The sequence below is a fragment of the Microtus pennsylvanicus genome, chromosome 7, assembly GCF_037038515.1.
Source record: "Microtus pennsylvanicus isolate mMicPen1 chromosome 7, mMicPen1.hap1, whole genome shotgun sequence".
Lineage (NCBI taxonomy): Eukaryota > Metazoa > Chordata > Mammalia > Rodentia > Cricetidae > Microtus > Microtus pennsylvanicus.
In genome coordinates this window covers 78,945,933-78,973,826 of record NC_134585.1, presented here as the reverse complement: position 1 = coordinate 78,973,826, position 27,894 = coordinate 78,945,933, and the positions used below count along the sequence as shown (strand labels likewise).

The window sequence follows — 27,894 nt, the reverse complement described above, 5'->3', positions numbered from 1 at the left end:
TATAAAGAATACCTTTCATATAATAAATTGACAGCTTCAGGCTAGGTGATGTTTGACCTGTGTTTTCAATTATACAACATAACAAAATATCTGACATTAGTGAACTTTTAAAGCATAGTCATTTGACAGGACTAAATATTAGATCTCCATGGGAATCTGGGTGTTTAAAAATCAATTATACATGTATGTATGATCAAATTATAGTAATATACATATTCATTGTTTTATTTATGTAGTTTCACAAGGATGCAATCAGAGAGTTGAACTTCTATCTGGATTTTCATATCCATTTTAACCTCCTTGTTATCAAGTGCTCATTCATACTCATTGTAAGAGTTCTTGGTATAACAAGCTAATAAATTCCTTGCACTCTGGTTCCCAAAGAACAATGAAACCTATTATAGACACAAATGACTGCAAACTTCAAACAGCCTGCATCTTTGAGATGCCACTATTAAAGAAAGTGATGGGAAATCTTTGATGTTATCAGATGTGATGGAAACCACTCATTTGTATTTGTATAAATTCTGTAGCACTCCCTAACCGCTAAATAACCTGAAACCAATTTCAAGTTCCCAAGGCTCTTCAAACTAGTCTTCCTTGGAAGTAATGCTGATGGTATTTCAGATTTCGAGAAGGCTTGTTTCTTGCATCCCGGGACTTCAAGAAGATCTGAAATCCGTCTTTCAAGGAGAAAAGAGATTACTTACTTTTTACTGAAATCACTAGGCTCTTGCTTGATGACCAAATGTCACAAAATAAAATTACCTACAGCAATGAAAAAACTGTGCATAGCTATGTAGCTGAGAGCCTTAATAATCCAGAGGATTCCAGGGAATTCTGAGCTCTAAATATTTAAATACTCCATGCTGCACTCCTTTCCTATTCTGCCATTGACCAAATAGTGGAATGTAAACAGTGTGGGCCATGTGACCACGCAACTGTACACAATTGTAATTAGTTCATGTGCTGCTGAATGGGGCATCTGTAAAGCTGAAGACAGTCCTCTGTTTGTGCTGGATTCCAATGCCCACAGGGAGCCTGGGCTACATAATTCAGAACATTCATAGTGTGAATAGCTCCAGTAGCAGGAGAGTTGGTCTGTGGCTTCTTAAAGGCTTTGGATTTGTGGTTAGTAGAAACATTCACAAACCTGTTCAGGCTCAAGGATATAGTGGACCCAGTGAAGTTTCACCATCATTTAATTAGGTTGCCAGTAATTACTTCAAGTAAATGGAAGGGGAATGAAACCTGAGGTTATTATCTCGGGACAAAAAAAATACATATTTATATGTGGTTTCAATATCCGTAGCTGTTCTGCATTTTAGAAAGAGTCATTCTAGTGAGAAGTAAATGCACAGTGCAGGTTTATCAGTCCTTTGGTGACTGTAGATTGCCTGCAGCAACTTTAAAGGAAGAGTTTTCTTTCCAGTAACTGGACTTCTACGTAAACGGGACAAGTTTGAGCAAGAAGGTAGTTGAAAGCACCAAACATTAGAGGGTAAGGAGAAAAGGCAGGTGGGGGTTGAGAATGGAGACTTTCTTTCTTTGAGAGCAAAGATGTCTAAATATCAATGAGAAAACTGCAACAGGGGTGGAAAACTTGACCCAAGGAATATCCATGAAATAGAAATGTTTTTGCTTAAGATTCTTGCTATGAAAATTGTTGTATTTGTTAGACATTTATGAGTGCAATTCTTTCTGTCTTTTTCACAGCTGGATGAAGGGTTGGACTATGTTATTTACTGGAAATTACCTTTTTAAACTGACTATTAAATAAATATAAGAGGATTAATAATCTTCAAACTTTAAAATAATGTTACAGTATAAATGTTTGACAATGGAGTTGTCTCATCAGGACCTTGTTCTGCCCTGGATATGCTTTGATCGACTTTAGTATAGTTCAGTTATGAGGAGATAAGGGCCTATGACTCAAATTCCATCAGTTTTTGATAGAACTTCATCCCTCTATAGTAAGGTCCCTATCTCTTTTGGGTGCCTATGAATTTCTCTGATTTCACTGCAATTATTTGAATACATTTTAGGTATTATTTGGGATCCCCCTTTCAAGGTCTCCAGAAGCCATACCATTTTCTGAAGCCCATTATAAAAATATTTTTAAGCATCATGATACTTTGTACCTTATTAAGCTCTAAACACATATATACAAGTGTATAGATATTATCTATCCCACGCATGTATTCCATACTCCTCTGCCTAAGTCATCTGCATCAAATACCTCAATGATATACCATTCTTTCAGAAAGAAATCCAAATTCTTAAGCATTGAAGAGAAAAATTCCCCACTTTTGCAAACGCCATTACTTGGCAGGCTTGTTAAAGGCCCATAGGTGGGCTGGTAGCTTCTCGAATGATTTCTAAGGAATGAATCTAGAGTAAGGTCTGAGAATTTGCATTTCCCACAGGTTTTCAAGTAATGCCAGGAATTCCATTCTGAGAGCCCACTTTGAGGACCATTAGAATACAAATGTCCAAACTGGACCCTTTTCTTGTCTCTATATCCATTTCATACATCAGCTCTCTCTGGCCAGTTTTTGGTCATCTTTTTGATTGCCAATTTTATAATTACCTTTATTGATGCTTCCTAAATGTTGGGTACCTCTCACCACATAATGTAAACAAAGTAACTCCTTTGTGATCCTATTAGTAGTCTGAGATTTTTGTCATTTACTTTCATCTCTTTACAACTTGTTTTCAGAATTCAACATCATTAATAAGTACATTAATAAATGCATAATTATTAAATATATTAAAATGGTATTGTTCCATTGTTAAAACAAGCCTGCTTTACTATAAGTATGTATATGTATATCATTGGATATCTATAGTTCATTAAGTTTGGCAACTAACTTATTAATTAGAATTCCACAAGGGCCTAATAAAATACTTTTAATATAACTGATACTTGATAAAGTGTCACTGAACAATGACTGAATTGATGGGTATAAAGTTAATAAACAAGAGCAATTCATTCTATCATTCTTACTGTGTCCATACTTGGCTCAGGGCAATTTTTTTTTTTTGCTCCCTGTGGGTGTTGTGCTATTGCTCTCAATGAACACTTTATCTGGAATGTGTGCATTCAGTCTCCAGGTGAAGAGGCAGTTGCCCACATGTATCACTCAGTTAATCTCTCCTGGTCAGTGCAAAAGGACATTGCAGAATGAATCTCTGAAATCGTCTTAATACTTCAAATAAATACCATTGAAATGGTAATCTTTGGTTCACTTTTTGTTACTCAAAATACAAAACTTGGAATTATTTCAACACTGTAGCTGAAGACACTTCTTTGGAATTTCAACCACATTACCTTTACAGATAAACATGTGAGCTTCCAAAGCATTATACAGAAAAACCTTTTAAAAGTCATGTATTCTTTCGTTTAACTGAGAGTATAATGGATTTTTAAAAAAAAATATGTTAAAGTGGTTTTTAAATGATCACCACTGAGGGACTAGGAAGGCTCCATTGTGTAAAGCTGTTGACAATATCTGGGCATCTTAGCCACAACCTATATAAATAAAGTAGAATCATGAGGAAACATGAAAGGCAAGATGATACCATTTTAGTATTTTAACAGAGAGATATAGCCAGGGAGGAGATGAATATTATCGGGTTAGATAAGAGGAAATGCTATTTTGTGGGGTTATAGATTCACTCCATTTTCATCATCAGGTGAATATTGAAAGACTTGAAATAGCAAACAAAAGAATAAATATATGAAGTACAGTAACTGGAAAATGATGGGTGAGAGGCAATATCTGGGTGGTGATCTATGGCTTCACGTGGGATCCCTGGGCGGGGCACAAGTACGCTTGTTTTATATGTTATGGACTTGAACTTTTGTTTCTCTTGTCAGGACTCATTGTGAGGGAAGTGAGCATTGAGATTTCACGACAGCAAGTAGAGGAACTGTTTGGGCCCGAAGATTACTGGTGCCAGTGTGTGGCCTGGAGTTCAGCAGGCACTACGAAGAGTCGGAAGGCATATGTGCGCATTGCCTGTGAGTTATTGCATGTGGACATGCTTGGGTCCGAATTGATGGGAATGGTCTAAAGCTTAGACAGTGCTTGATCTGACATCAAAAAGCTCTAGTCAGCATCCCCATTCCAAAACTGTCCCTAGAGTTCTGCATTTGAAACATTGTTCCTCTGAAATCACCTTAATTTTTTTCATTCAAAATACTGAGAAACTCATTAAGTTTCCGGTTGTTTTAGATCTGGTGGCCATCAGACTATGGGAGAATCAAGTGTTGTCTTTCATTCTGTCTCTCATCTGTTTGCTTGTTTGTTTAATTATTGAACAGTGTTTCTATGGGAACTAGAAATTTCCAGGCCAGGGTTCCCTACTTATGCAGAAGCTGTTCTAGTGCATTGGAACACACTCCCAAAATGTTAATTTCTAAAACATTGCAGTTCAGAGAGAGGGTAAAGATGCCTCTCAAACAAGGATAATCAATGAAATGTAAGGAATATTTTTGTCCTTACCTCCGCAGAGGCCTTCTCAACATGTAGCCTTCCGTCTGGAATAGGGTGGAAGGCTGATAGAGCCTATATTACATTGCCATGTTGACAGGCTTTCTAACGAATGATGTAAACACTGCAATCCATGTTTTATTTGCTGAACTTGTAAAACTGCATTTTACAAAATCATTGTAGCCTGATAAATAAAAAAATCAGAGACAGATATTGGGGTTTAAACTGAAGGTCAGAAAATTAAAACAGCCAGCGACTGACTCTTATTTCTACCTCAGTCTGAAATGGCAATCCTGCCTCCAGAAATCTCAGACTGAGACTGAGAGCTGCCTCCTCCCATTTTATATTCTTCTCTAGGGCTGGGATTAAAGGCATGCACCACTACTGCCCGGTTTCTTGGAAAACTAGGGTGGCTATTGGGATTAAAGACATGTGTCACCACTGCCTGATCTGTAAGGCTGACAAGTGGGCTGTTTTACTCTCTGAACTTCAGGCAAGCTTTATTTATTAATCCCTACAAATTATATTTTGTGGCAGACGTCAATGTCACACTAATGTGTCACAACGTCTCTTCAGTACTGACTGATGTCAACACACTCACCTCTGGCCTCCCTCCCTCGTGATCTAGATTGGTGGTGCCTCCCAGTGAACTAGCTTCCTTCTGTCCCCACTTCGGTCCTCTATACAATCAGCACAGCTTTCCTAAAATGCAGGCCTCACTTCACTCCCCAACTGTCAGATAAATGTGAAATTCTGTAGCAAAACAATAGAGACTAGGTGACATAAAAATCAGAAATTTCCTTTGGTTTACTTCTGAAAGTTAGAGGTCCAAGATCAAGGTGTTAGCAGGCTTGATTTCTCCTCGAGGCCTCTCTATACCTTGCACACAGTTGCCTTCTTGATGAGTCCTCAAAGGACTCATAAGATCCTTCCCTGGTGTCTCTTTATGTGTCTATATTTTTTTTCTTATGAGACACAAGCCAGTTTGGATTGTGACCCATCCAGGAAGCCTTATTTTAAATTAATCTCTTTAAAGGCCTCGTTTTCCAAATGCCGTCACATTCTAAGCTGCTGAAAGTTGTGATCCAGCATATGCATTGGGCAGGGAGACACAGCTTAGGTGTAACAACTACGTGCTGTGTTCTGTCTTAGTTACCAAAGCCGCCAGCTCTGATCACTAGGCTCTCTAATGTTATTTGAGTCTGAACTATTTCGGTTTCCTTGCCCTTCAACTGTAATTCATGCCTTTTTGTTTCAGCCTGTATTTACCTTCGCGATTCTTAAAGGCTAATTTCTTCAGCAAACATCTAATCAAGATTTTTTTTTCTGTCCTTGGACAGTTTTATACTTTAGGAGTAACCTAGTGAGACAAGGTAAACTCAAGATAAAATAAATAATGAGCAGGTAGGGACACGTGATGTGTGCTGTGAACTAAACGAAACAGGGCCAGCAGAGATGATGTGCTTGGAGAAGGAGGTCATGTCTGCTCTAAAACTGAGCTCTTATTCCCTGCACATCCTGGCAGCAGGAGGGAAGGAGTTATGTATAGAGAGCTGCAGTTGACAAGTACAAACACTGAGATTCCCAGATCACAAGAGAAAAGTAAGGCCTGGGATTCAGTGAAAGTGAGAAGGTGAAAAGTTAGGACTTGGTAGGTGTTGGACATTGAGGGTTTAGTATGGTTCAGAATCTCAGTAGAAGTCCACACACATTCAGAATCTCAGTAGAAGAATTTTCTGTCTCTTTCTCTGTATCTCTCGCTCGCTCTCTTGCTAGCTCACTCCCTTCACAGAATCACTGACTGCACACTAGAGAGAAGCAATGATGAAGGACAGATCTAAAAGTCGGCATCTTTTACTTGTGTCCTGTGTGGCGCAGGCACAGAAGGTAACAGGGAAGTGGCTGAGATCAGGATTCTGCACCAATTCAAAAATGAAAATAAAGGCTTCTGTTGAGTGTCAGGATGTGGGTGTGAAAGAACAGGTGGAAAATTTTGATTCACAAAATGTGAAACATTTGACAAGGTCTCATCCTTGCCCTCTCTCTGTTTCTAGCTCACTTTGTCTTTGTTGGCTTGTTTGTCTTTCTTTGCTGCAGTATTCTGTTTCCCAATAATGTGAGCCTTGCAGTGAAGAATTCTATCTCGTATAACCTTGTGTCTTCAGGACTTAGAACAATGCCTAGGGTATACTATATGTTTAGTAGATGTGACTGACTGGAACTCCTGATGAAGAACTCTGTGTGGAGCTCCTGAAAACCCTGAGGATGAATATTCCTCTCTGTATAAAGATTTGTTTTATGTCCTAAATGTATTCCCCATTAAATAGCTATGAAACACTCTTAAAGGATAACTATTAACAACAGCTCTTAGGAACAACATACAAAGGTTTTTACAGACGTTAGGTTAAGGATTGAATTAATCAGATTGGGCAGAGAGGGGGAATTGCACTATTGGCAATCCACAGGAAGGCCTGGAGCTGGGATGGCCCTTGAGACAAAGGAAACAAGGGGCCTCTGTTTCTCCACATTGACTAGTCAAAGGATATGGATACCTTCTTCACTTCCTACTCCCACAAGCTTATGGCTCTGACTGACACAGCTTCTTCACCCAGTTCACAAAAAGGAAGGAGGGCTTCATCACCAGTACCACCTACAGATGGGATCAGGCTTGAAAGACACTCCAATGGAACTTCCCCATGATCTCCATATAAGATTTAAATTAATTCAAAATTAGCTATTAATTACACTGAAAAGAGAAGTGTGATGGACATTAGCCTTTACCCCACTTCTCTACATACTCATGAGTGCTAAGCACAGTAAATATTTAAAATTGCAGCCTAGACTTGATACCAAATTAATCAATAGCTGTTTAAATTAATTAATTAATTATTCCAAAGGCTGCAGAGTTCCACACAATGGATTCTCATCTAATAAATTTTGTAGGTCCATAGATTATTTAAAAGATCGTGTTTTCAATTTTATATAGAAATGTGTAAATTCTTACCTTTATTTTCTATATCAAAATTAGATATGTATATGTAAAACCTATCTTTATTTGCTATAATTTTTAAACTTCACTCTTTAACTCCTTGTTTTCAAAGAGTTTAATATTTTAAAACAATCAGAGGCCAAGCTCTTCTCTGGAAACTTCTCCTTCTCTTGATAATTCTCAAGAGTAGTTTGGCTATAATTTTGTAATTAAATGAACTCACACATGTGGCCAAAGTATACCATTCTCATTCATGACTATTTATTTACATAAGTATTAAACATGATGAAACTCAAAGAAAGGACTTCACTTTCTCTCTGTCAAGGGTGCCCCCTACCAAGTCGACCTTCCTCATGCAACATGCTTGTGGATTTCTGAGTCTTCCCCACACCAAATGAGTTTTGAATTCAAATGTGCTCTGATTTGTGATACTGGGTGGATATTCATCACATAAACAGCAATTCCAGCTTATATTTTCACAGTGGAACATCATCATAGAGCAAAGGTTAAATCACTGTAACCAGTAAGCTCTACCCTTAATATATCTATCCTCCTCCATCATTCTTTCATTAAAAAAATCTTTTTTTCAGAAATGTACGAAGAGAAATGAATGAACTATTAATGTTTATGGCCAACAGTTCACATATCTAAACTCAACCAAATAAAAACCTACTGATACAATATGAACAAAGGAAAAATGAGAAACTTAAAAGTAAATATTTAGCAAATTAGTTGCAAACATACCTTCCCTGATAAAACTCCTTCATTTATACTAGAGGTGTCAGTTTTCCCAGGTGGGGATAAATCCCCTGCAGAGGGACATGCCCCCAGGAAACATCCAAGGACATACTCCAGCAACCATCCTAAGGAGAGGGTGTTTGTTTCCCACATGTTTCTATTTCAAAGAATAGAGAACCTTAAAGTATAAGTGAAAAAAGGAGAATCCAAGCAAACTGTTGAGCAGTGCTGTCAAGGGAAGATTTAGGATCAATATTCTTGCTGTTATAGATGTTACAGCAGTGGTAGTGATGGTGGCTGTTCTGTGTTGTGATTTTGGAAGAAGGGAACGATATGAAAAGAGCAACAGTTAAAGGCACTTTCCTCCAGATCAGGCTGTATTATGTTCAAATCCTTGTTCCATCACCAACAAGTAAAACATTGGTCTCATTATTTAACCTTTCTGCACCTTAATACCATGAACTATGACATGAAAATGATAGGATTACCTTGAGATTAAAGGAAATAAATTTTGCAAGCTTGTAGCAGAGTGCCAGGACACAAATCAAGTGCTCCGTGAATGAAAGCAGGTGCCCATTCTACCAGCTTCCACAATTCCAACAATTCTATTCACTTGTTTTAAAACTTACACATGCTAAGCAAATTCTGAGAATGAAAAATTCTCTTCTTCCTTCATCCCTTGGTGTCTGTCTCCGCTGTCGATCCAGAAGGCTGAAACTGTCTCCTGAGGCACACAATAAAGGGCCGTGATTCCGCCCCATGCCTGAAGATAGAAGAGTGAGCCAAGGGCGAACTGCTCTCCCACAAATGTTGTGACGGTAGGATGTGTGTGCAAGGAGAGTCCATCTTCCTAGAAATTCAGGACAGATTACTGGGATTCCTCTTCAGCCACATGCAATAACCTCTGAGTCGCAGTCGTCCCCCAGGGGCTACTGACAACAGACGGGTAGCGTCAGGCAGTTGTTGGAAAGAAGAGAGGAGAACCAAGGTGACCTTGCTGCCTTCTTCCCACAGCTCACTGGGCCTTTCCACTGTCAGAATTGCCTTTTGACCCTCCTGGAAGTTTGCACCAACCTTGCTCATGTCTGTGATTCCGCAGCATTTAGCGCACTGTTTTAGGATACCTGTCACTGATAGAAATGTGACGTCAGCTATAGCAGTCACCTAAACTCTACTAGTGTCCATGCTCTCAAAAGTAAACACATAAGCAAATTAAATCAAGTTTAGTAATGCATTTTGTTTAATCTCATGTGTACAAGAGCTTTTCAACCATATAATGCATAGAAACACATATCAATGAAATATTAACAACTTTCATACTAATCTTTGGGTTCTGTACTATACACACTTTATAGAACATTTCAATTAAAATTGCCCTAAGGACATATGCTCCAAAGTTTCACATGGCTAGTCAGGACACATAATCTATAGAATGACCATAATAGTATTAATAGAAGTGTTACTGAAGTACTCACTGTGCGTGTATTGGCTGTTCAGTCCTTGCAAGGACTCTGTGATGAGCGAGATTATTATTCACACTTTATATGTAAAGAAATCTTAAAGCAGAGACTAAAAAGTTCTACATGACCCAAATTTATGCTTTAATCAATAAACTGAGAACAAATAAGAGAGGAGATGACAACACTGTGTTGCCATCAGACCCCAACCCTGTCATTCATTTAAGCACTTATTTGTCTTTATATTTTCTTCTTTTTTATTTACTTTCTTTTATGCTGCTTATCTCCCCTAGAAGAATGCACCCCGTCCAAAGTTCAAGGATTTTTTTTTTGCTTTGGTGTTGTAACCCCTAAAACTAATTCCTTTCATGCATATGACTGTGGTAAAAATTGGAGATAACAAATAGATGAAAATATTGGGCATATTGATCGGGAAATTCTGTAATTATTTTCATGTACACTTAGTAAAACAAGTTTGTTTTCTGAGGAACTCAAGGACATCTCTAGGAAATGATTGCCTCTGTGCTTCCCATAGGTTCCCATAAGCCCTCTCCTCTTTATTTTCACCAGCACTTAGCGACTTCAAGTACACATTTCTTCATGTGTTATATGCCCATAGTTTATATTTTATCCCTCATGACTCTCTTAGAAAGTCAAATCCATGTAAACAAAGATGTTTTATTGTTTAATGATAAACCAAATATATCTAGAACAAAATATAGCTGGAACAGGGTAGGTCTCAACACTGATACAAAGGAGCGAATATATTAGCAGTTCTGTGTTCAGATATCTTCACTTAAAGGTACATGCAATATCTTTATATCACTTAAAGTAGTCATGTTCCTTTGTATGTTCATAAAAATCATATCTTAGACCATTTCATGTTACAGTCCAATATCCTATTTGCTTGTACTACTTAGCATAAAAAAATTATTGAACAATTTAGCCTAATAATGTATTTCTTTAACTAGGCATTCTAAACGACATGGGCCATACCATGAACTTAATACCTTTCTACTGAATGTCTTGGCAGAATACAGCAGATTTATCAATACCAAAATATATAGCTTATTTACTAATGTGCAGTTCTTAGTTTTGGGTCTAGTTCTTTAGGCAATCCTTGAGCTCCCAGTGTCCTGTTATAAATGACAGGGTCCATATTTTGATTTCAAAAAGATTAACTACATAGTTTAGACATTGTTATATAAGGGAGGGATATTTTTTTAACAACTTTACCCTTGTTTTATTTAGAATTCAATAGTTATGTAGCAGTAAACAGTTTACTGTGGTTTATATGGTAAGATAAAAAGCTAGTGCCCACGGCTGATGTATTTTCTTAAATACGTGTGCTTTTGTCTTTGGGCAAAAGCTCTTAAGTTTCATGATACCTCACAAACTCGTGGGCATTTATAAGCCACATTTATTATGGGAGGTAGACGAGTAACTGATAAAGAGCTGTTTCATAGTTACATTCTGGGGAAAGTCATCCATCCCTGTTTTAGGTAGGGTGTGTAACCCACAGGACTGAAATTTGACATTAAAGTGTGTTTTATATATAAGAAAAGAGAAGTTTATGGCTTAAATGCTTAATTGCCAACATACTATCTGCAAGCATTGCATTCTTCTTGTACTCAGCAAAGAAAACCTTAACGTTTCGGAATGTCAGGTTCCTCATCTATAAAGGTGGCATATTTCTTATTATTTATCCCTAAGACATACCTTTGAAAATATTGAGATGACAGCTAATCATTTTTTTCTGAAACTAAAGATGCAGTATGAATATAAAAGTGTGGCTTGCATGGCTATTGTTCTCTTCCCCTTTTTTATAATGGATGTCATTTGGACTTCTAACTCTAAAGTATTTTTTCTAAAGCACCCTTCAGCAAGACTATCTGAATACAAATGTATTTGTCCTATAAATGCCCTAAAGTCAAGAAATAAGAAAGAATGGCTGGGGTGGTACAACTTTACTTTGGGGACTATATTCACTTGAGATTCATCAGTTTAAATGATCTCAGTGCAATGAAGGAGAGCAGGCCCTGGTACATTAAAGGCATTGCCAGCAGGCCCTCTTGCTGATATGCTTCCAGAAGCAGCCCTGACCTCTCTCCTCAGGTATGAATTGTGATGATGGAGAAGTTCTCATGGCCAATTCTTAAGAAGGGCCAAAAACTTTAGCTCTGAAACAACAAAATAAGGTTAAAAAAACAGAGTCAAAATCTATTACCTTCCCTCATTCTTCTTAAAATACTGTGTTGGTAACCAACATCACTGAATCCTTACACTGTGTCTAACTGTGTTCTAGCCACTCTGATTCCCCAGGAATCCTATTACACAAGCCTGTGGTCACCCACATTTTGTCAATAACAAACTGGAGGAGTAGAAACATTAGGAAACTAGCCTGAGTGTCCCTTTTACTTGTTGATGGATCTGAAACTAAAGCAAAGTCTTCTTTCTGGCTGCAGTCTATATCAGTGCACACAGCTACAGTCAGATGAACAATTATTGACTTTACAGTCTATGATAGCCAATGTGAGCAGTTGATTTGGTCTTCCTGCATTTTCAATTATAAGTAATATGAGTTTAATATAGTATTTTTATGATTTTTGTAAACATCACAGATCTGATAATCTGTTTCTGGGAGAGAAAACCATGGTGAACTTTTCAGGCCCTAAGATATTAAGTCAGGCATTTTTCACTTTTAGTGAGTGCCCAAAGCTCTGAAGATGAATCTAACTCTCTCCAAATATGCTGTTGCTTGGTTCTCAGCAGTTATTTCCTGTTAGCAGTCAAATTTTGTGGTTTAAGCATAAATTCTACTCTACTGTGACAGCATGATTAGCCCCTTACATCATCAATGGAGGACAGGTACATTTTTTTCCTTCTAAGAACACAAGTATTAATGTCTCATGTGACTGGGGAATTATTTTATTTGACAAAGGAGCACTTTGAAAATATAGTAAAACATTTTCTTTAATCAAAAGTGTATTCAGTGCCTCTGCCCATAGAACTTGTAAAAGAAATTAGTTGAGAAGTAACACAGTAGCAGAGCTACTGTGTTTAATTAGTGTGGGGTCAGATGTCTGTCAAAATGATTGAAAGTGGTCGGCAGACCATCACTGCAATATAAATGTCTACGAAGTTCAAGGTGTATATTAATCTAGAGCCATTTTGTTGAAACAAGCTTAGTTAGAAAGGTAAGCTAATATCTGAAGTTCAACTTCTTGGTGAAAGTTAAATGAGTTAATGCTATGGCCGTCATTCTGACCACTTGAAGCTTGAGGGGGCAAGACAGATGGGTATCTAAGAGACGGCATCTAAGAAAAAAATTTTAATGATGAAGAACCAAGAGATCAGAGATTATCATATAGAAGGAGTAAGGGAAAGGGATGTTGGACTTAGATGAAAATTCAGAAGCAATGCAACCACTAAAGCAAAAAGAGATGTAGCCACAAGTCCAAATATGCTCACAGCCACCAGCATCAGTGGCAAAACTGTGGCCACTCATTAAAAACATCTGGAAGAATTGTTACCCTGCCAGCTCCTTCCTGATGACTAAATGAAACCTATCTCAAATCTCTGCCCTCTAGACCTGTGTAATGTGCTTGTGTCAACATGGAGGGGCTACACCAACATGCACCCCCAGCCCCAAATCCACATGTGGTATAGACCACTCAAGTGAATAGCTTGAACAAGTGAATTAACCTCTCAAGATCTCAGACACACAATACATAAAGTCAGAGAACTGGACTATGAGAGTTGGGAGTTTTATAGCAAAAGAGAAATCCCCCCACCCCCGTCCTTCACTAAAGGAAGCTGCCAGATTATTTGGGACATTTAATTAAACTCTAGATTTTCTGAAGAGCTACTGTGTAATACGCACCATGCTTGAAGTTATACTTGAACTTGAAACACTTTCAGGTGTTAGATAAGCATGGAGCTAGGTCTGGAGGTGCAGATCTGTGATCCCAGGTGATGGAAGGCTGAAGCAGAAGAATTGCCAAGTTGTGGAGTAAACTGAATGATAGAAGGCATTCAGTGACAACCTGGGCAAGTTAATGACACCTTTCTCAAAATATAAAGATTTTAAGGGTATTGGAGATATAGCCTAGTGAGAGTTTTTGCTTGCTTGGTTCGTATGAGGTTCTAGGCTCAGCTGCCATTTCTAGAAAAAAGTATATGGTATCCAAACAGGTTGGTGATATTATATCTCTTAGAAAATGGTGCTATTCCTCCCCTCAGGTCAGGAAGCTTTGTGCAGTAAACTCCAGGGTAGAGATACAGAAGCATCACCTGAATAAAACTACCACTTAAGTCTGACTTGTGGGCATCCTATGTCGAGAAGCCTACTGAGTACACATGGTGATTACAGGGAAAAGAATAATTGATTAGTTATGGAAATCTGAGCTGTAAGGGAAAGCAGGGGTACCAAATATTTGCTATTCCTACTCTAAGGACAAGTATAGATCATAATTGATCATGACAGTCTCCTGCTGTGCCTGGAAGAGCTTCAGGCTTCTGTGTGTAGCCATTTGAACAATGAATGACTTTATTTCAGCAAAGAATGTAGGGATAATTATATTGTGTGTGGTCATCAAGAGTTACAGGAATGACAACTTGTCTTTCCAGCCATCTAAAACTCATCTCCCTAACTCTGGTGTTAATAGTCTATATCTAATTAAAATGTCTCCCTTCTCATACATTTATTGCTTAACATTCTTTCTTTCTAAAAGCATATAAAAGAACATAAATTTAAAATGATGTGATTCTGATTAAAATACTAAGAACTGAATCTTTACAAAATAACCTACCTCCAAAAATATATTGGCTGTTTTTTGTTTCTGCTTCTGAAACACATAAGTAGGATAACTATAGGGGAAGTCTCAGTGATTTCTGAAAAGCAGGAAGGAGAGTATAGGAAACATTAATTTTCAACATTTTTAACATTGAATTAATTATAGCAATGATCTAAAATTGCGGTAGAAAACTGATCTAAAATTGCGGTAGAAACCTGTAGAGGTCTGTAAAGGCCCTATAGAGGCCACATAGTGTTTATCAACTATTGGATTTAACTCTCAAAATACTGTTAAAATACCGCAATTAAATTTAGAGATATGGCCCTCAGAGACAGTGTTCCTTTGTGTTAGACGTAACAGTTGGGCAGCAAGAGAAAAGGAGTGCTTTTGTTTCATTTTCCTACTCAAGTTTGTTAAAATTTAGAGAAAGACAAAAGTGGCCCATGTGAGTGATAAGTTCCAAGGAAAAGAACTTTGCCTAGTTTTCTGCTATTTGAGTTACATTTATAGTCCTGATAGACATGGATGATTCAAGACCTGTGTTATACATGGTCAGTCACCAGCCAATAGGGAAAGGGGCTCTGCTAATGCTGTGGAATCAGCAGCAAGGACTCATTTTTAAACTAATTAGAGCCACTACTCAAGACCATGACTCCCTCTACCCTCTGCTTCCATGATGACTGTGGTATTCGGCACTGGGGCACGCATGGTAGACCAACCAGTTGATCATCAATCTGTGGTTCTCCGATATTAGTTGTTTGCCTATAACCTGTCATGTTAGTCAGAACCAGATTCTCAGGGGCCGCCCTGAATAGAAGAGGTATATATTATCAGCCACAGCTGGAAATCCTTGGGCTTCACCTTGTGAAGTTCCCATTAATCATTAGTGACTCCCATAGTTGTAACAGCCTTGTCTTGCATCAGTCACATTTGAGTAATAGTGACAGTGCCAAACATTGACATACTGTGATAAAATTTACTAATGTCATTGGAAAAGATGAGGTGTGGGGTTAATGTTTACATGGGTACTTGGCTATATTCTAATGTGACATTGAGGATTTTATAGGTGTCCCTGTAGCTTTTGTGGACCTAAAATAGCTCTGTTTTAGAATATTCACTTTTGTTCCAGCTGAACAAACTTAGGTAAGGATTATGTAGTCAAGTGGTAAAGTCAAGACCTAAAACCACAATTCTCAACGAGCCTCAGTAATGCTTGCAGAAGTCTGAGTATTGCTTTTTTCCACACTATGATAATTTGTAACCACACTATTGTGCAATAGTTTTATTTGAAAGCCATGAAATACTACAATAACAAATGAGTCTTTGCACACATGTATATGTTCAAAAAGATATTCCTTGATTGAGCAGAAAATGATCAATTGATATCCCTGTCATTGCAGGTCTGATTTAATGTCTGCTAATTGGATTTCAGTTCATTGATTTAATAAGCCGATATTTATGTTCAGGAGTCAACTTGTCTCTGAATTCATGATTACAACCCTAAACTTTCTTATAATTGGTAGATTCAGTAACTAAATCATATATGTAAATATGTGATTTGTTGATTATATGTGTAAAAACCAATAACAAAATCAAGATAACCTTATAAAATAATCTGTTAGTTATTTTATGTAATACTAAAGGTTGTCCAAAGACAGAATTTACCTTTTTTTCTCCTGACATGAAATCCCATATTATTCTGAGCCATGTTTTCCATCTAATTCTTTGTTGACAAGTACCCATTTTTCTGTCACCCTTGTGTTCACTCTGCCTGCAAGGCATCCTCTACCTTCTATCACATTTCTCTGAATGACAGAGGATGTTGCTCACCTCCTCTTACACAGCCACAATATAGCATTATCTTATATTCCTTAATCAAACCAAAATATCAAGTTTTTTAAAATATTAGGAAGATTTTGTGGGCTTAAAGTAATGTTATTTTAGAAATTAGAGATTTATGAAGAACCTAAACCCAACCATTATGACAAAGTAATTATTTAATATCTACTGATAGTTTAGACACATCTATGGACTAGGTTTCCTACGCTAAACTTTTTTCAATCAAGAAACAATGACCAGAGTCATGTGCACTCATGTGGCAGAAATCTACATTGTCAAACTTTGTACTATATCCCAGCAGAAACTACAGCATGCTGCATTCAAACGCACTGTCCCATAATCATGAACAATGCAGTAGGTGCTCAGAATGCTCATTTCTCCAGGTACACATACCTCCCAAACTAATGACTTCTCTTCATAACTGTGCCACATTGTGCTGTTGACCTCCAACTGTCTCCTTAAATTTTAGTTCGAGTAGTCTCTCTGTCACCTTCCTCTTTGGGTTTCTTCCCACCTCTCCATTCTCTCTGTGTCATTTTTCTTGGGAGTCCTTCTGCTTCAATATTTCTGCCCTGCTTTCTTTAGGCTGTGTTCTGTCCCCTGTCAGAAGCATTGATTTCCAGTGTGTCAGCCACTGCTGAGACAGCCAAGCCCACTAAGTGTTTCTCAGGGAAGGAGATGGTCACCACAGTGAACATTTGGCATTTTTTTACATCCACTTATTTTGACATATCATCAGAGAAAGGTAATCCTAGAATATACTTAGTAGAGATATGTGATGACAATAAGCATAGTGCTATATAAAGAACAGTTTCACAAAGAAATGACAAAGTCCCTAAATTTAATAGGGCTGCAGATTATCACGTAGACATTCTGTATAATCCCATTTGAGCATCATGTAGAAAGACTAAACTCAGTATGCAACAAGGGAACGTTATCTTCCCCACTTTCTTGTCCAACTCAACACTTTGCATTTTGATATAATGAAGTAACACCAAATGTAGCAAGTCTTGCCTGCTGATGCTCTCCAAATACCCAAATCTCCTGGAGTTATAATCTACATACATTGAGGACTCCTCTTCTGTTGTCAACTATCCACTAAGTCTCTGATCCTCTTATCCCCACCACTCTACACAATCTGGTTCTTAGCTCTGACTCCTCACTCCTCCTGCAATCCATCTGTTATAGTAAGGGTAATATGGCAGATGATCTCAATTATTTGGTCTTGGAGCTTTGGCCATTGCTTACAGGGCAAAAGGGGTTCTAATTAACATACCTCAGCTTATCTTTTAAATCTTGTTTCTGTATCTGACACATCTTCACCTTAAACTTCAAATTTTACCATAAGCATGTAATTTTAAGTATCAGTTATTAGTTCAGGTGAGATGGAATCTCTTCAGAGTCATTTTATGCAAATAAGACACACCATATAGAGAATGTTTTATCCTATAAAAGTTATTAGCTACTATTTTTTCCCATTGGCAACCATGCTTACCAAAACCCTCACCTCAGTGCAGATAAAAAAAACAGTAGTTACTGTAACAAAGAGAATATTTTTATATTCTTGTGGGGGCACAAATGTATGAGAAAGGATTGGGAGAAGTGTGTGGTTGTGGCAGGATATATAAAAGCAAAGGTTAGCACATTCCAATACAGTACCCATTATTTTGCTGTGAGATTATGGATAACTTAATGAGCAGATTACTCTTTTGTAAAACAGGAATATAGTTGAGATATCTTTCAGGTAATAATGATCATTTGAATCCTAAATATTCATCTCAACAATACACTCAGTTTCATGATAATCCTCTCACGAATGCCCCTCTGACAGCATTTCTCTCATCCTGTGGAGAGGCTCTTGTCTTACCTCAGTTCACATCCAGCCATCATTTTCTTACAACAACCAGAATCTTAGAAGAATATCTTTGTCAAGAAATGCAGCAATATAACAAATATATAAGTAAATTTTTCCCTCAGTGACTTTTTTTAGACAGTAGTTTCTAGAAGGAATGTATGAGAGCACATGTCTAAAGTCTAAGATTTCCACCCTGTAATTTAGTAGGCTACAATGGTTCTTTCAGATTCTTATACATTTTTCAAGGACATAGATAAAAGGACAGAGCATTCATTTTTTTTATTGAAACCCACTGATTAAACTTAAGATACTGTTGTATTGTAGAGAATTGAGATGTACTTTACAAAGTAAAATTTTAGAGGTTCTTAAGAAATGACCTGAATATATTTTACTTGAGAAAAGTGGACAAAATTTATTTAGAGTATAAAGCCAAACTATTAAAAAAAATTTATCTCATTCAAGGATGTCTTAGTTACAGATGTCTCCAACAGTATGTACCTGTGATGTCTGTAAGATGATAGGCTGGTTTCTGACATTTTCATCTCTGTGTATTTTCCAAAGCTGTTTCATCTTGTTATAATAGCTCTAACCGTACAAGCACATAATTAGGTACTTGGCATGTTTGAGAAGAAATGAATACTTAATCTTCTCATTGAAAACGGCTACATGATTAGAAATTAAATTCCTTCTAGACTATTCTCAGTAACTACCCTCTGTTTTCCATTGTGTTTTAAAGACATTTCCAGAAGTCATATGCCATATTTATGGATCCTCAAAGGGTCTCATTTTCTAACCTCAGCAGAAGCTCACTTTTGATTTATGAATAAAAATATCTTGAAGTTACTATAACCTTAATAATATCAATTGTAAGAGAAAATATATATATATATATGGAACTCTGTCTTTTTAAGATTCAAGACATTATGGTTCTTTAAATTAAAAATGTGACCATCACAGTAGGTAACCAAGAAATAATAAAGCACAATGAATGGATTTAAGTAGTTAATAAAATGATCTATAGAATATTTTTTATTGTTGCTTAAATTCAGTACAGTTAAAAGCCTTTAACTTTCATAATTTCTTCCACATAGAATATTACTTCTCACATTTTGGTATAATATCAACAAATGGATAAACTATAAACATGTAAAATTATAAATTGGGTAAAGTTTTGACACTTTCTGTAAGATTAATGTTATTTAGTTTTGACATGTACTTTATTGCCTGAACCTTCTAGATCTACGGAAGACATTTGAGCAGGAACCCTTGGGAAAGGAAGTGTCTCTGGAACAGGAAGTCTTACTCCAGTGTCGGCCACCTGAAGGGATCCCAGTGGCTGAGGTAACAAAAATGCATTGCATTTGACAGTTGGCACTTAGTTATCCTAACAGAGGCCTAATCCATGGCTAATGGTGCAGTGAATTAGGGCATGGCATGATGAATGGTTGGTAATGGAGTCCTAACTGCCTGCTGCTGGCAAAACAGATTGATTAGGAACTGATTAATGACTTGGGAGTCAATTAGAATGCCCCACTGGACAAAACTACAGGCAGCATGGTTTAATTTTATCATTCTCTTTCAGAACAATCAGAAATAGTGTTTTACTTTATCTGGCACGTATAGAAAGAGATGCTATGACTAAATGTGCCATCACTTGTATGATTCAGATGATGTAAAAAAAAAAAAAGATCAGTGTAAGAAAGATATGTGTCTGTCTTATGAGCCTGTATTGCGCATGCAAGTTTCTTTGGTTTTTTTGTCATCATGGAGATCAGAAGAGCATATCCACTGTTATAGACATGATCACATCCATCCAGTAATATTTCAACTAGCTTATGAATTCCTTTGGTTCTGCTTAAATGAAGCCTATGGATGGCTAGTGAAGTTTTTTTTTTTTAAATTTGGCTTGACTTTTCATTAGCAGCAATGTGTTGCTCTTTGAAAGGGGCTGTATTTGAGAAATTGCCTTGCATGACCCAGAGGAAAATGCATGCTCCCCTGGGGACACTCACCATAATGTTATAGCATCTTGTTGAAGGAAACTAATACTATGTCTTTATTTGTTAACAAATACCTTCAACCTCGAAAAAAAAAATTCCCTTTACATGATTAATAGAAGACTACCTCAGAGTGCCTAACATGATTTGCTATAGAGTTCTACAAATCCAAAACACTTTCATTTGAAAACATTTGTTTATTTGTTAAGAGTCCTTGCTAGCCTCAAAGCTTCATGAAGTCATTTGAAAGTTTACTCTACATTGCATATGTGAAAAAAGACATATACCAGTTGCCATTCAGATATAAATATGGATTCAGTGGACATGCATCGACTCATTTTTCATACAATAAAATCCTGAAATTCTGCCTCTCCAAGAAATAAAAAACCAATATGAAACTTTTTAGAGACTAATTAAAAATCATTCATTTACTGTTGGATTTCTCATGGCTTTTCAGTCTTGAAGGTTGGTACAAAGTAGGAATCAGCTGAGGTATTCAGGCTCACAATAGCAAACAACATCTGGTTCTTCTGAGTTAATACTGGAAAGAAATTATTTGAAAATACACACAAAAAGGACTCCATTTTCCTGCCATAATATTTATATTTCTGTTCCTAAATTGCTAAACCACATATTTCCTTTTCATGTATTTCCTTTTTACTCTGAAAAAATGGGAACTATTTTCCCTTATAATGGGCATCTCAGGAATCATCTGCATCATATCAGAAACTGCATGATTATCACTCACTATCACACAATACTGTATCAACATCCTGCTTCCCCAAAACACAGGCTGATTTAGTGTGGCTGAAATGAAGGACACTCTTCTCTATCCAACATTTCATTTTAGTTATGCAATAGTGCATCTGTCGCCTTACTTGTGGTTTTAAGGCAAACCACCTCCAAAAGCCACTGTGAGTTCTGAACATCCTTAGATCAGCATGGACATCATAATTTGCCGTCTCCTCTAACCATTCAATGAGCAGCATAGGCACCCATAGCCTTGCTTCTACTCAAGACAACTTAAAAGCAGAAGATCCTCAGAAATTGACTCTTGCAGAGTCTTACAGAGAAATCATGCTACTCATACTACCCTTTTTTTTTTCCATCTCAACAAAGTAGTTCACTTTGTCAAGGAGTGAAGATTCATAACTTCAAACTAATTGGCTAGGAATTTTATGTGTATCATCACTGGGGAAGAGTCTAATTAACATTTGGCAAGCTCAAAAATCATATACCCATTTGACATTCAGAGAACTATATTTAATACATATTACTTTTTCTTTCTATTTTTTTTTCATTCAGAAGAGAGATCAAACGTACATGCTTAAAAGCAGGCTAATAAACTCCTGTGTAGATTCTTTTTAACACCATTAATATCACCAAGATCAGAAAGCCAATGGCTGTCTTAACATGACACTTTCCAGCAGCTGGGTGCTCAAGAGCAACAGAAAAAATGTAAAAATAATGGGATGAAAGATAGCTTGAGAGCTAAAAGATTATTTGATCATTTTAGTTCTGATAAAAAATGCATTCAGTGTTTTATTTTCTTTTATTTGTTTAAGGATTTTGAAGGCATAAATGTGGCATAAAATAAGATGCTGATCTTAATATAAAACCAGCAGGTAAAATGTCTGTGTTTTATGATTATTAGATGAGTCCTAAGGAGGTCATCCTAGAGACCTGTGTGCTTTACCGCTTCTGAGAAAAAAAAAATCAGACAGTGATAGTTCAGTGAACACTTGGCTGGCCAAGTCAGGTGATTTTTGTTTAACACACATGTGGATAGCTTCATGAAGGAAGATGCATTCTTTGCAGGTTATCAGGAAGATGAAATTTTCTTTTAGCTCTCCAAACCACCCATCTTTATAAAAGAGTCTAGCCTCATTTATGAACACACTGCATTTGTGGATATAATGTCATAGTCATTGCTCAGGTGACAACAGTGGGTTTCCTCCATTTGGTCATCCTGTAGTCTGTTCTATGGCACAGCAACTGATTTCCTTGCAAAAGTCCTGGTTTGAATCCACGCATGATCATGGTTTACCCTCTCACTTTAGGCACAATATTTAAGCCCTTTTGACCCAGATCTTTCAGTCCTGTAAGAAAGATAATACTATTTATATTCTATGTGTTTGTCATATTTAATAACAGCGCATGAAAACTACTTAAACATATTTAAAGCCATAAAGAACTATCAACCATTATTTATATTAGTATATTGTGTTATTAACTCCTGAAAGATTGAACTCAATATTATAGTCACTAAACTTTGCTCATGCTAAGCACTCTGGGATACATGGAGGAGGAACTTTTGCTGGAGAATCTCCATGATACCTTCTATTTTCTATAGTCAATTGGTTTGCTTGAAGACCATTAGTGCTACAGATAAATATAATTTAAAACAGGACTTTGCCTTCTGCTAATGCTAATTAAATCGCCTGCTGTATTACTTGTCTCACTATTGTAACTAAACACCTGACTAGCAGGAACTTCAAGAAAAAGGGGTTTGTTTTAGGCTCACAATGTAAGAAAATACAGTCAAATACAATGGGGAAGGCACATCAGGAGAAGCAGGAGACAGTGATTCGCATTGCAGCTACAGTCAGAAAAAAGGACAGGAAGTCAAGTGGGTATTACAAACCCCAGTGCCCATCCACCCCGCCTCCAAATAGCAAACCCTAATGCCCACACTTCTGCCCCAGTCACCCACTTCCTCCAGCAAGCTTCCACCTCCAAAAAGTACCATGAGATTGCAAAATAGAACTGTCAGCTGGGGGAGGGGGGCAAGTACTCAAACACATGAGCCTACAGGGAATATCTCACATTCAAACCATAGTACTGGCAAATGTCATGGAGTTCTGCTGTCTTCGCTCCACTCTAGCATTAGTTACTGTCTTTCATCTGGTCCTCCTGGTCCAACAATCCAACAATCCTTGTATTTTCTCCCAAGGAGGAAATTTGAGCAGAGGTTACTTCATAGATCTCTCTCTCCTCTCTCTCCTCTCCTCTCCTCTTCTCCTCTCCCTCTCTCTCTCTCTCTCTCTCTCTCTCTCTCTCTCTCTCTCTCTCTCTCTCTCTCTCTCTCCCATCCAAGGGGAAAATAAAGTAAGTCTCAAGTAAAGAAAGGATCAGCCAACACTTACCCACCCGGGGCGGGGACAGTGACTTTGAGTGTCTTCTGGGACTAATCCGTAAATCTGTAAATAAGTAAGATGTTTCAATCCCAGGAACAAAACACCAGGATTTCAGAACTCGAGACCTAAACATTTCTTTGTCTAATCTCCTTTTTACATTCTTTCTTTCAGCAATCTGCCTGTGTGACTAGGGGTGTTTTAAAAATATGTAATAACTGCACAGCTTCCTTAACATAGTCACAGAGTCCTAAGAATCTTGGACTGTTTTGGACATAATATTATCAGGTGCTAATTCACGGTCAATGAATGCTAAGAAGTCAGTGAGAATAAATGGCTAAGGTACACGCAGCTATTTGGCAACATATTCAGAGCTGATTTAGCATTTAACACCTGGTGTGAGTAAATGTGTGGCTGGATAAATGGCAGTTCCTATATATTATGATTTTATAATTGTGTGGAAATTTATCTATTTACTCTTCTATCTGACTATACTGTAAAGAGATAAGGAATATAAATTTGGGCAATTATTTTATCTCTAATGACAGCAAATTAGAGATCACAATAGATTCTCAAGGTTAAAAAAACAACCCTAATTTTTTTTTTTAAAAAAGGCATATTGAATATAATGACAAGGTACCCTTCAGGAAATAGAAATTTCTAGAAGAATGATACCTTTCACCTATGAAGATATAACCCCACTTACAGAACTCCTTGTGAGATGATGTGATCCTTTAATCTGAACCATCAGAGCAGGATTCGAACTCACCAGGATCTGGATACTTAAAGCAAAAGATCACAGGGGATACTCATAATAGTCTCACTGAAATGATGAAATAAACAAACTGAAAGAAAGAAAAACCAATACCAGAAATAGTGTTGGGTAATATTGCGTGATATTTTCATAGTCTGTTGCTAGGATCAATCCAGAAATGATTCTTTCTTCCCCTTTCTGATGGTATTTGACTCCATTTCAATAACAAGTCTTTCTCTTCTCTCTCTAAAGAAGCAGGAAAATTAATATGCTATAGAGAGGGTGCTGGGCTCTTCCAAAGGCATAATAGCAGCTCTCTATGAAACTAATCCCTCTCTGCTCATTTCAACTCATGCCTGGAAAATGTTACCATCACACAGCAAGCCTGAGATGCTTTATCTCATCAGTTTATTCCTTCTGGGATCATTGCTTCAAACTATCAATGGATACAAGGCTTTTTGGCATGGTAGAAGGGACAAAACAGAAAATTTCACTAAAACCTGTGATTTGTTTCACCTTTAACAAGGGGATAATTGCTTCCCTAATTATAATTGAGCTATTTCTCATAGGAGTTTAATTGGAGGAACAGGGCACAGTGTTCAACTTATTGACCCAGTTGAGCTCAAAAATTGTCTTCTTATTTATCAACATTTGCATCTCTAATTAGTGGTGGGAAAATATGGTGTGAGGTGTAAAAGAATACATTGCTTTGCCAAGTTTCGTCATGATAAATAGGAAGCAGATTTTTTTGTTGTTGTTATAAGTAGATACTGACGAGACCAAAACCTACTGGCAGCTAGAAGAGCTACCAAATGTGCACCATCAGGTGGCTTTCAGTCTAATTGCTTCTTAATACAGCCATTGAGGAATACCTCACAAGCCATGCCACCCCTTAGAATTCATGGCAATGAATTTTCTGCCACGTGCATTGTTTACCAAGAAATGTGTCACGTTTTTTGCAGGTAAGAGAGGCTCAGAGAATTGTCCTCATTTGACAGGGAACCTTGCTCCAGTATCTTTAATGTTTGTTGGAATTTTTTCCTCTGTTGTGTATTACATCATGGAGAGTTAGAAAATAGGTTTTCAAAAGTCTTATATCTTCATACTGGTCAGTTAAGCCTTGCATTGTCCACTGACATTTTCTACTGTTACCTTTATGGTATTTTTCTCCTAATCTGTGTCTAATACTTAATACACTGAGCTCAACACAAAGTCTGTGCAAATTTAAATTAATGACAAAATTAACATTCAACACATCAATTTGTATAACAAGTGTAAGCTATAAAAGACATTGTCTTACCAGTTACAGATTTCAGGTTCAATTTTCGAACATGCGTAGTGGTTCCTTAGAGGCTATAGATGCAAAATGCCTATTCTATCTTCTATCATCAATCTGTTGATTCAAAAATTATTTTCTGTAGACTCACTGTGCACCCAGTATTCTCATGATTGTTCTGAAGAGGGAAAGCAAAAGGCAGAAAGAAGGCATTTCCAGGTAACGACAGCGAAATGGGTAATAAGGCAAGGACAGCTGTGTGAGAGAGGAAAACAAAACACAAGGTCGAATGAGGTGGTTGCAGGGGGTTGAAAGGGTTCAAGGAAAGTTTCTCTGAAGAGATAAATTTGCACTAAGATATAGGAGAAAGGAAGGAGCCAGTCTTTAAAAGAATTGGGTCAGAAAGCTCCAGGCAGCAGAGGCAGTGGCACAAATCCCCTCAGGAGCTGATGTTTTCAAAAGAAGGAGGCTTTCATCTGAGAGTCAGCAAAAGGAAGACATTCGGTGTCAGGGAAAGAGTTCAGGGACTCTGGCCATGATAAGTCACTCAGAACCACTTTTACATGTGTGGGACATCACCAAGGATTTTAAATGAGACATTTTCACAACCTGATACGTGGCTTTAAAAGGTCAGTCTTACTACTACTTGGAAAATAGCTTTTCAGAGTATAAGAGTAGGGGCAAGAACATTACGTAGGGTCCATGGTTGGCTCTCATCAATGTCTAAACAAAAGAGCACAGCTGCTTATCCTAAGGTGAAAGTAGAAGGTAAGAAGAAAAGTGGGAAAACACAGAACATATATTTTTCTGAGTATGCCATTTAAATATGACTTTCTGAAATGAAGAAAATATGTAAATTACTTGTTCTGTCTTGAGAAGGTGAAATCTTCCATGTCAACCTTCAGCAAACCTACTAAAAGGAGCTGCTTGTAGATGATCTACAACAAGTTGTCAATAAAGTCTTTGTCTACATCAAATACCATCGGTGCTTCAGTCAAGAGCCAAGCCCTGAAGAGACTCATAATAACAGGGCCTTTTATTTTAAAGACCCTTCCTTGTTGAAAATGAAAAATTAGCTTCTATTCTTTGATCATTCCCTTGCTTTGGGATTTCAAAGACACTCCATATGCCTACAGTCTGTACTTACCTCAGTGTGGATGGGGGAAAAAACGTCTCTAGAGAACAGAAGGTTTACATTTCCTGATGATGGTCAGACAGCGCAGTCTTTAATACTTTCCATTGGTTAAAAAAAAAAGGGAAAAAAGGATAGGAAATGCTTATTCGGAAGTCAAACTCTTAGAAAAAGTAGTAATAGATTAGTAGTTCATCAATGGGTTTGTCTATTTATAGCCCTTTTATTGTAAAAATTTCAGCCTTTCGAACGCAATTTAGGACTTATTTGTTCTCTTGTGTTGTGGGGTCATATATAGTCATTTACTTTGGGACATTTTTCTGGTTTTTAATTTTATTTCTCAATTACACTTTATTACTTTAAGTTTTTTGTCCATTTGCTTTTATCTCTCCATGCTTTAAGTTCAGCTTTAGAAGTTTACAGAATTGGAGACTAGCTCGTCTCCACAATATGGTCTGTGTACATTCAGCTCTCAAAAGCAATGAGCCAGACATATGTGCAATTAAGGGAGGAAAACAAATTCCCTTTCTTGGCAAATTCCTTCGTACTGCAGAAGTTACAATAACTGAGCAAAATGTCACTGTAGTTTACATTGGAATTTTTTAATTCTTTGCCCATTTTATTTTTACAATTGCTTAAAGATAGAATTTCAGCTCGCTTGAAAACTAACACTTCTGAGAACACAGAAAACACCTTTATTTTCACAGCCCTATGAAAAGGCATAAAGAATATTGAATAATGGCCATCAAGAAAGAAGCAGATAATGTTTATTTTATTGCAGATCTAAGAAGCATATAACTGCATAACTAATGTGACCTACGATAGTTGAAATGCTTTATTGGTTATTTGAGATATACAAAAGGGACAGGAAGATATATATTGCAAATGGAGCAAGCAAAAAATAAATAAATAAATAAGAGAATCCTGCAACTTTCAACCTGTGTGCAGTTGGAGCCAACACCACTTAAGGGGTCCATACAGAATGTTAGTCCCCTCTAGATGTCTTTTAGAATTGTTAAGGCCTTCTTCCTCATGTGCTGCATAGCGGTTCCATGTGGACACAATCTGAGAATTTCTTAGGTAGAATTGTAGGCTCTTCTACCCCATCCACAACCACTTCATCAGCATCTGCATTTTGACCAGTCTGCAAGTATATCTCAAACTGAAGCCTTCCCCTGAGAAATATCCGGAAAAGCTGTCAGCAATGCACAATCCTTAAATACTGACTTAACAGGTTCCGTATACATTGTGATTACTATAACTTTTAAATCTGTTCATATTTTCTAAAATCTATCATATTTTAAGGTGAAACTATCAAATAAATTAATAATAATAATACTTCAGACTTGTCACTTGTAAACGAGTTGGTGAAACTTGGCAGACTCCCAGGGGCTATCAAATGCACCTTTGAGAAGCTTAGCTTGGCTGAGT

General features: G+C 37.2%; 1 protein-coding gene across 2 annotated transcripts in view; it reads left to right on the top strand.

The window, feature by feature from the left end:
* The window catches only part of Unc5c (unc-5 netrin receptor C), a 339,558-nt gene that overhangs the window by 230,869 nt on the left and 80,795 nt on the right, over positions 1-27,894 (top strand). For both annotated transcript variants that reach the window (XM_075981231.1, XM_075981232.1), the window contains exons 3-4: positions 3,881-4,024; positions 19,408-19,511. In XM_075981231.1, coding sequence (XP_075837346.1) covers positions 3,881-4,024; positions 19,408-19,511 — 248 coding nt within the window. The remainder of the gene's footprint in view (positions 1-3,880; positions 4,025-19,407; positions 19,512-27,894) is intronic.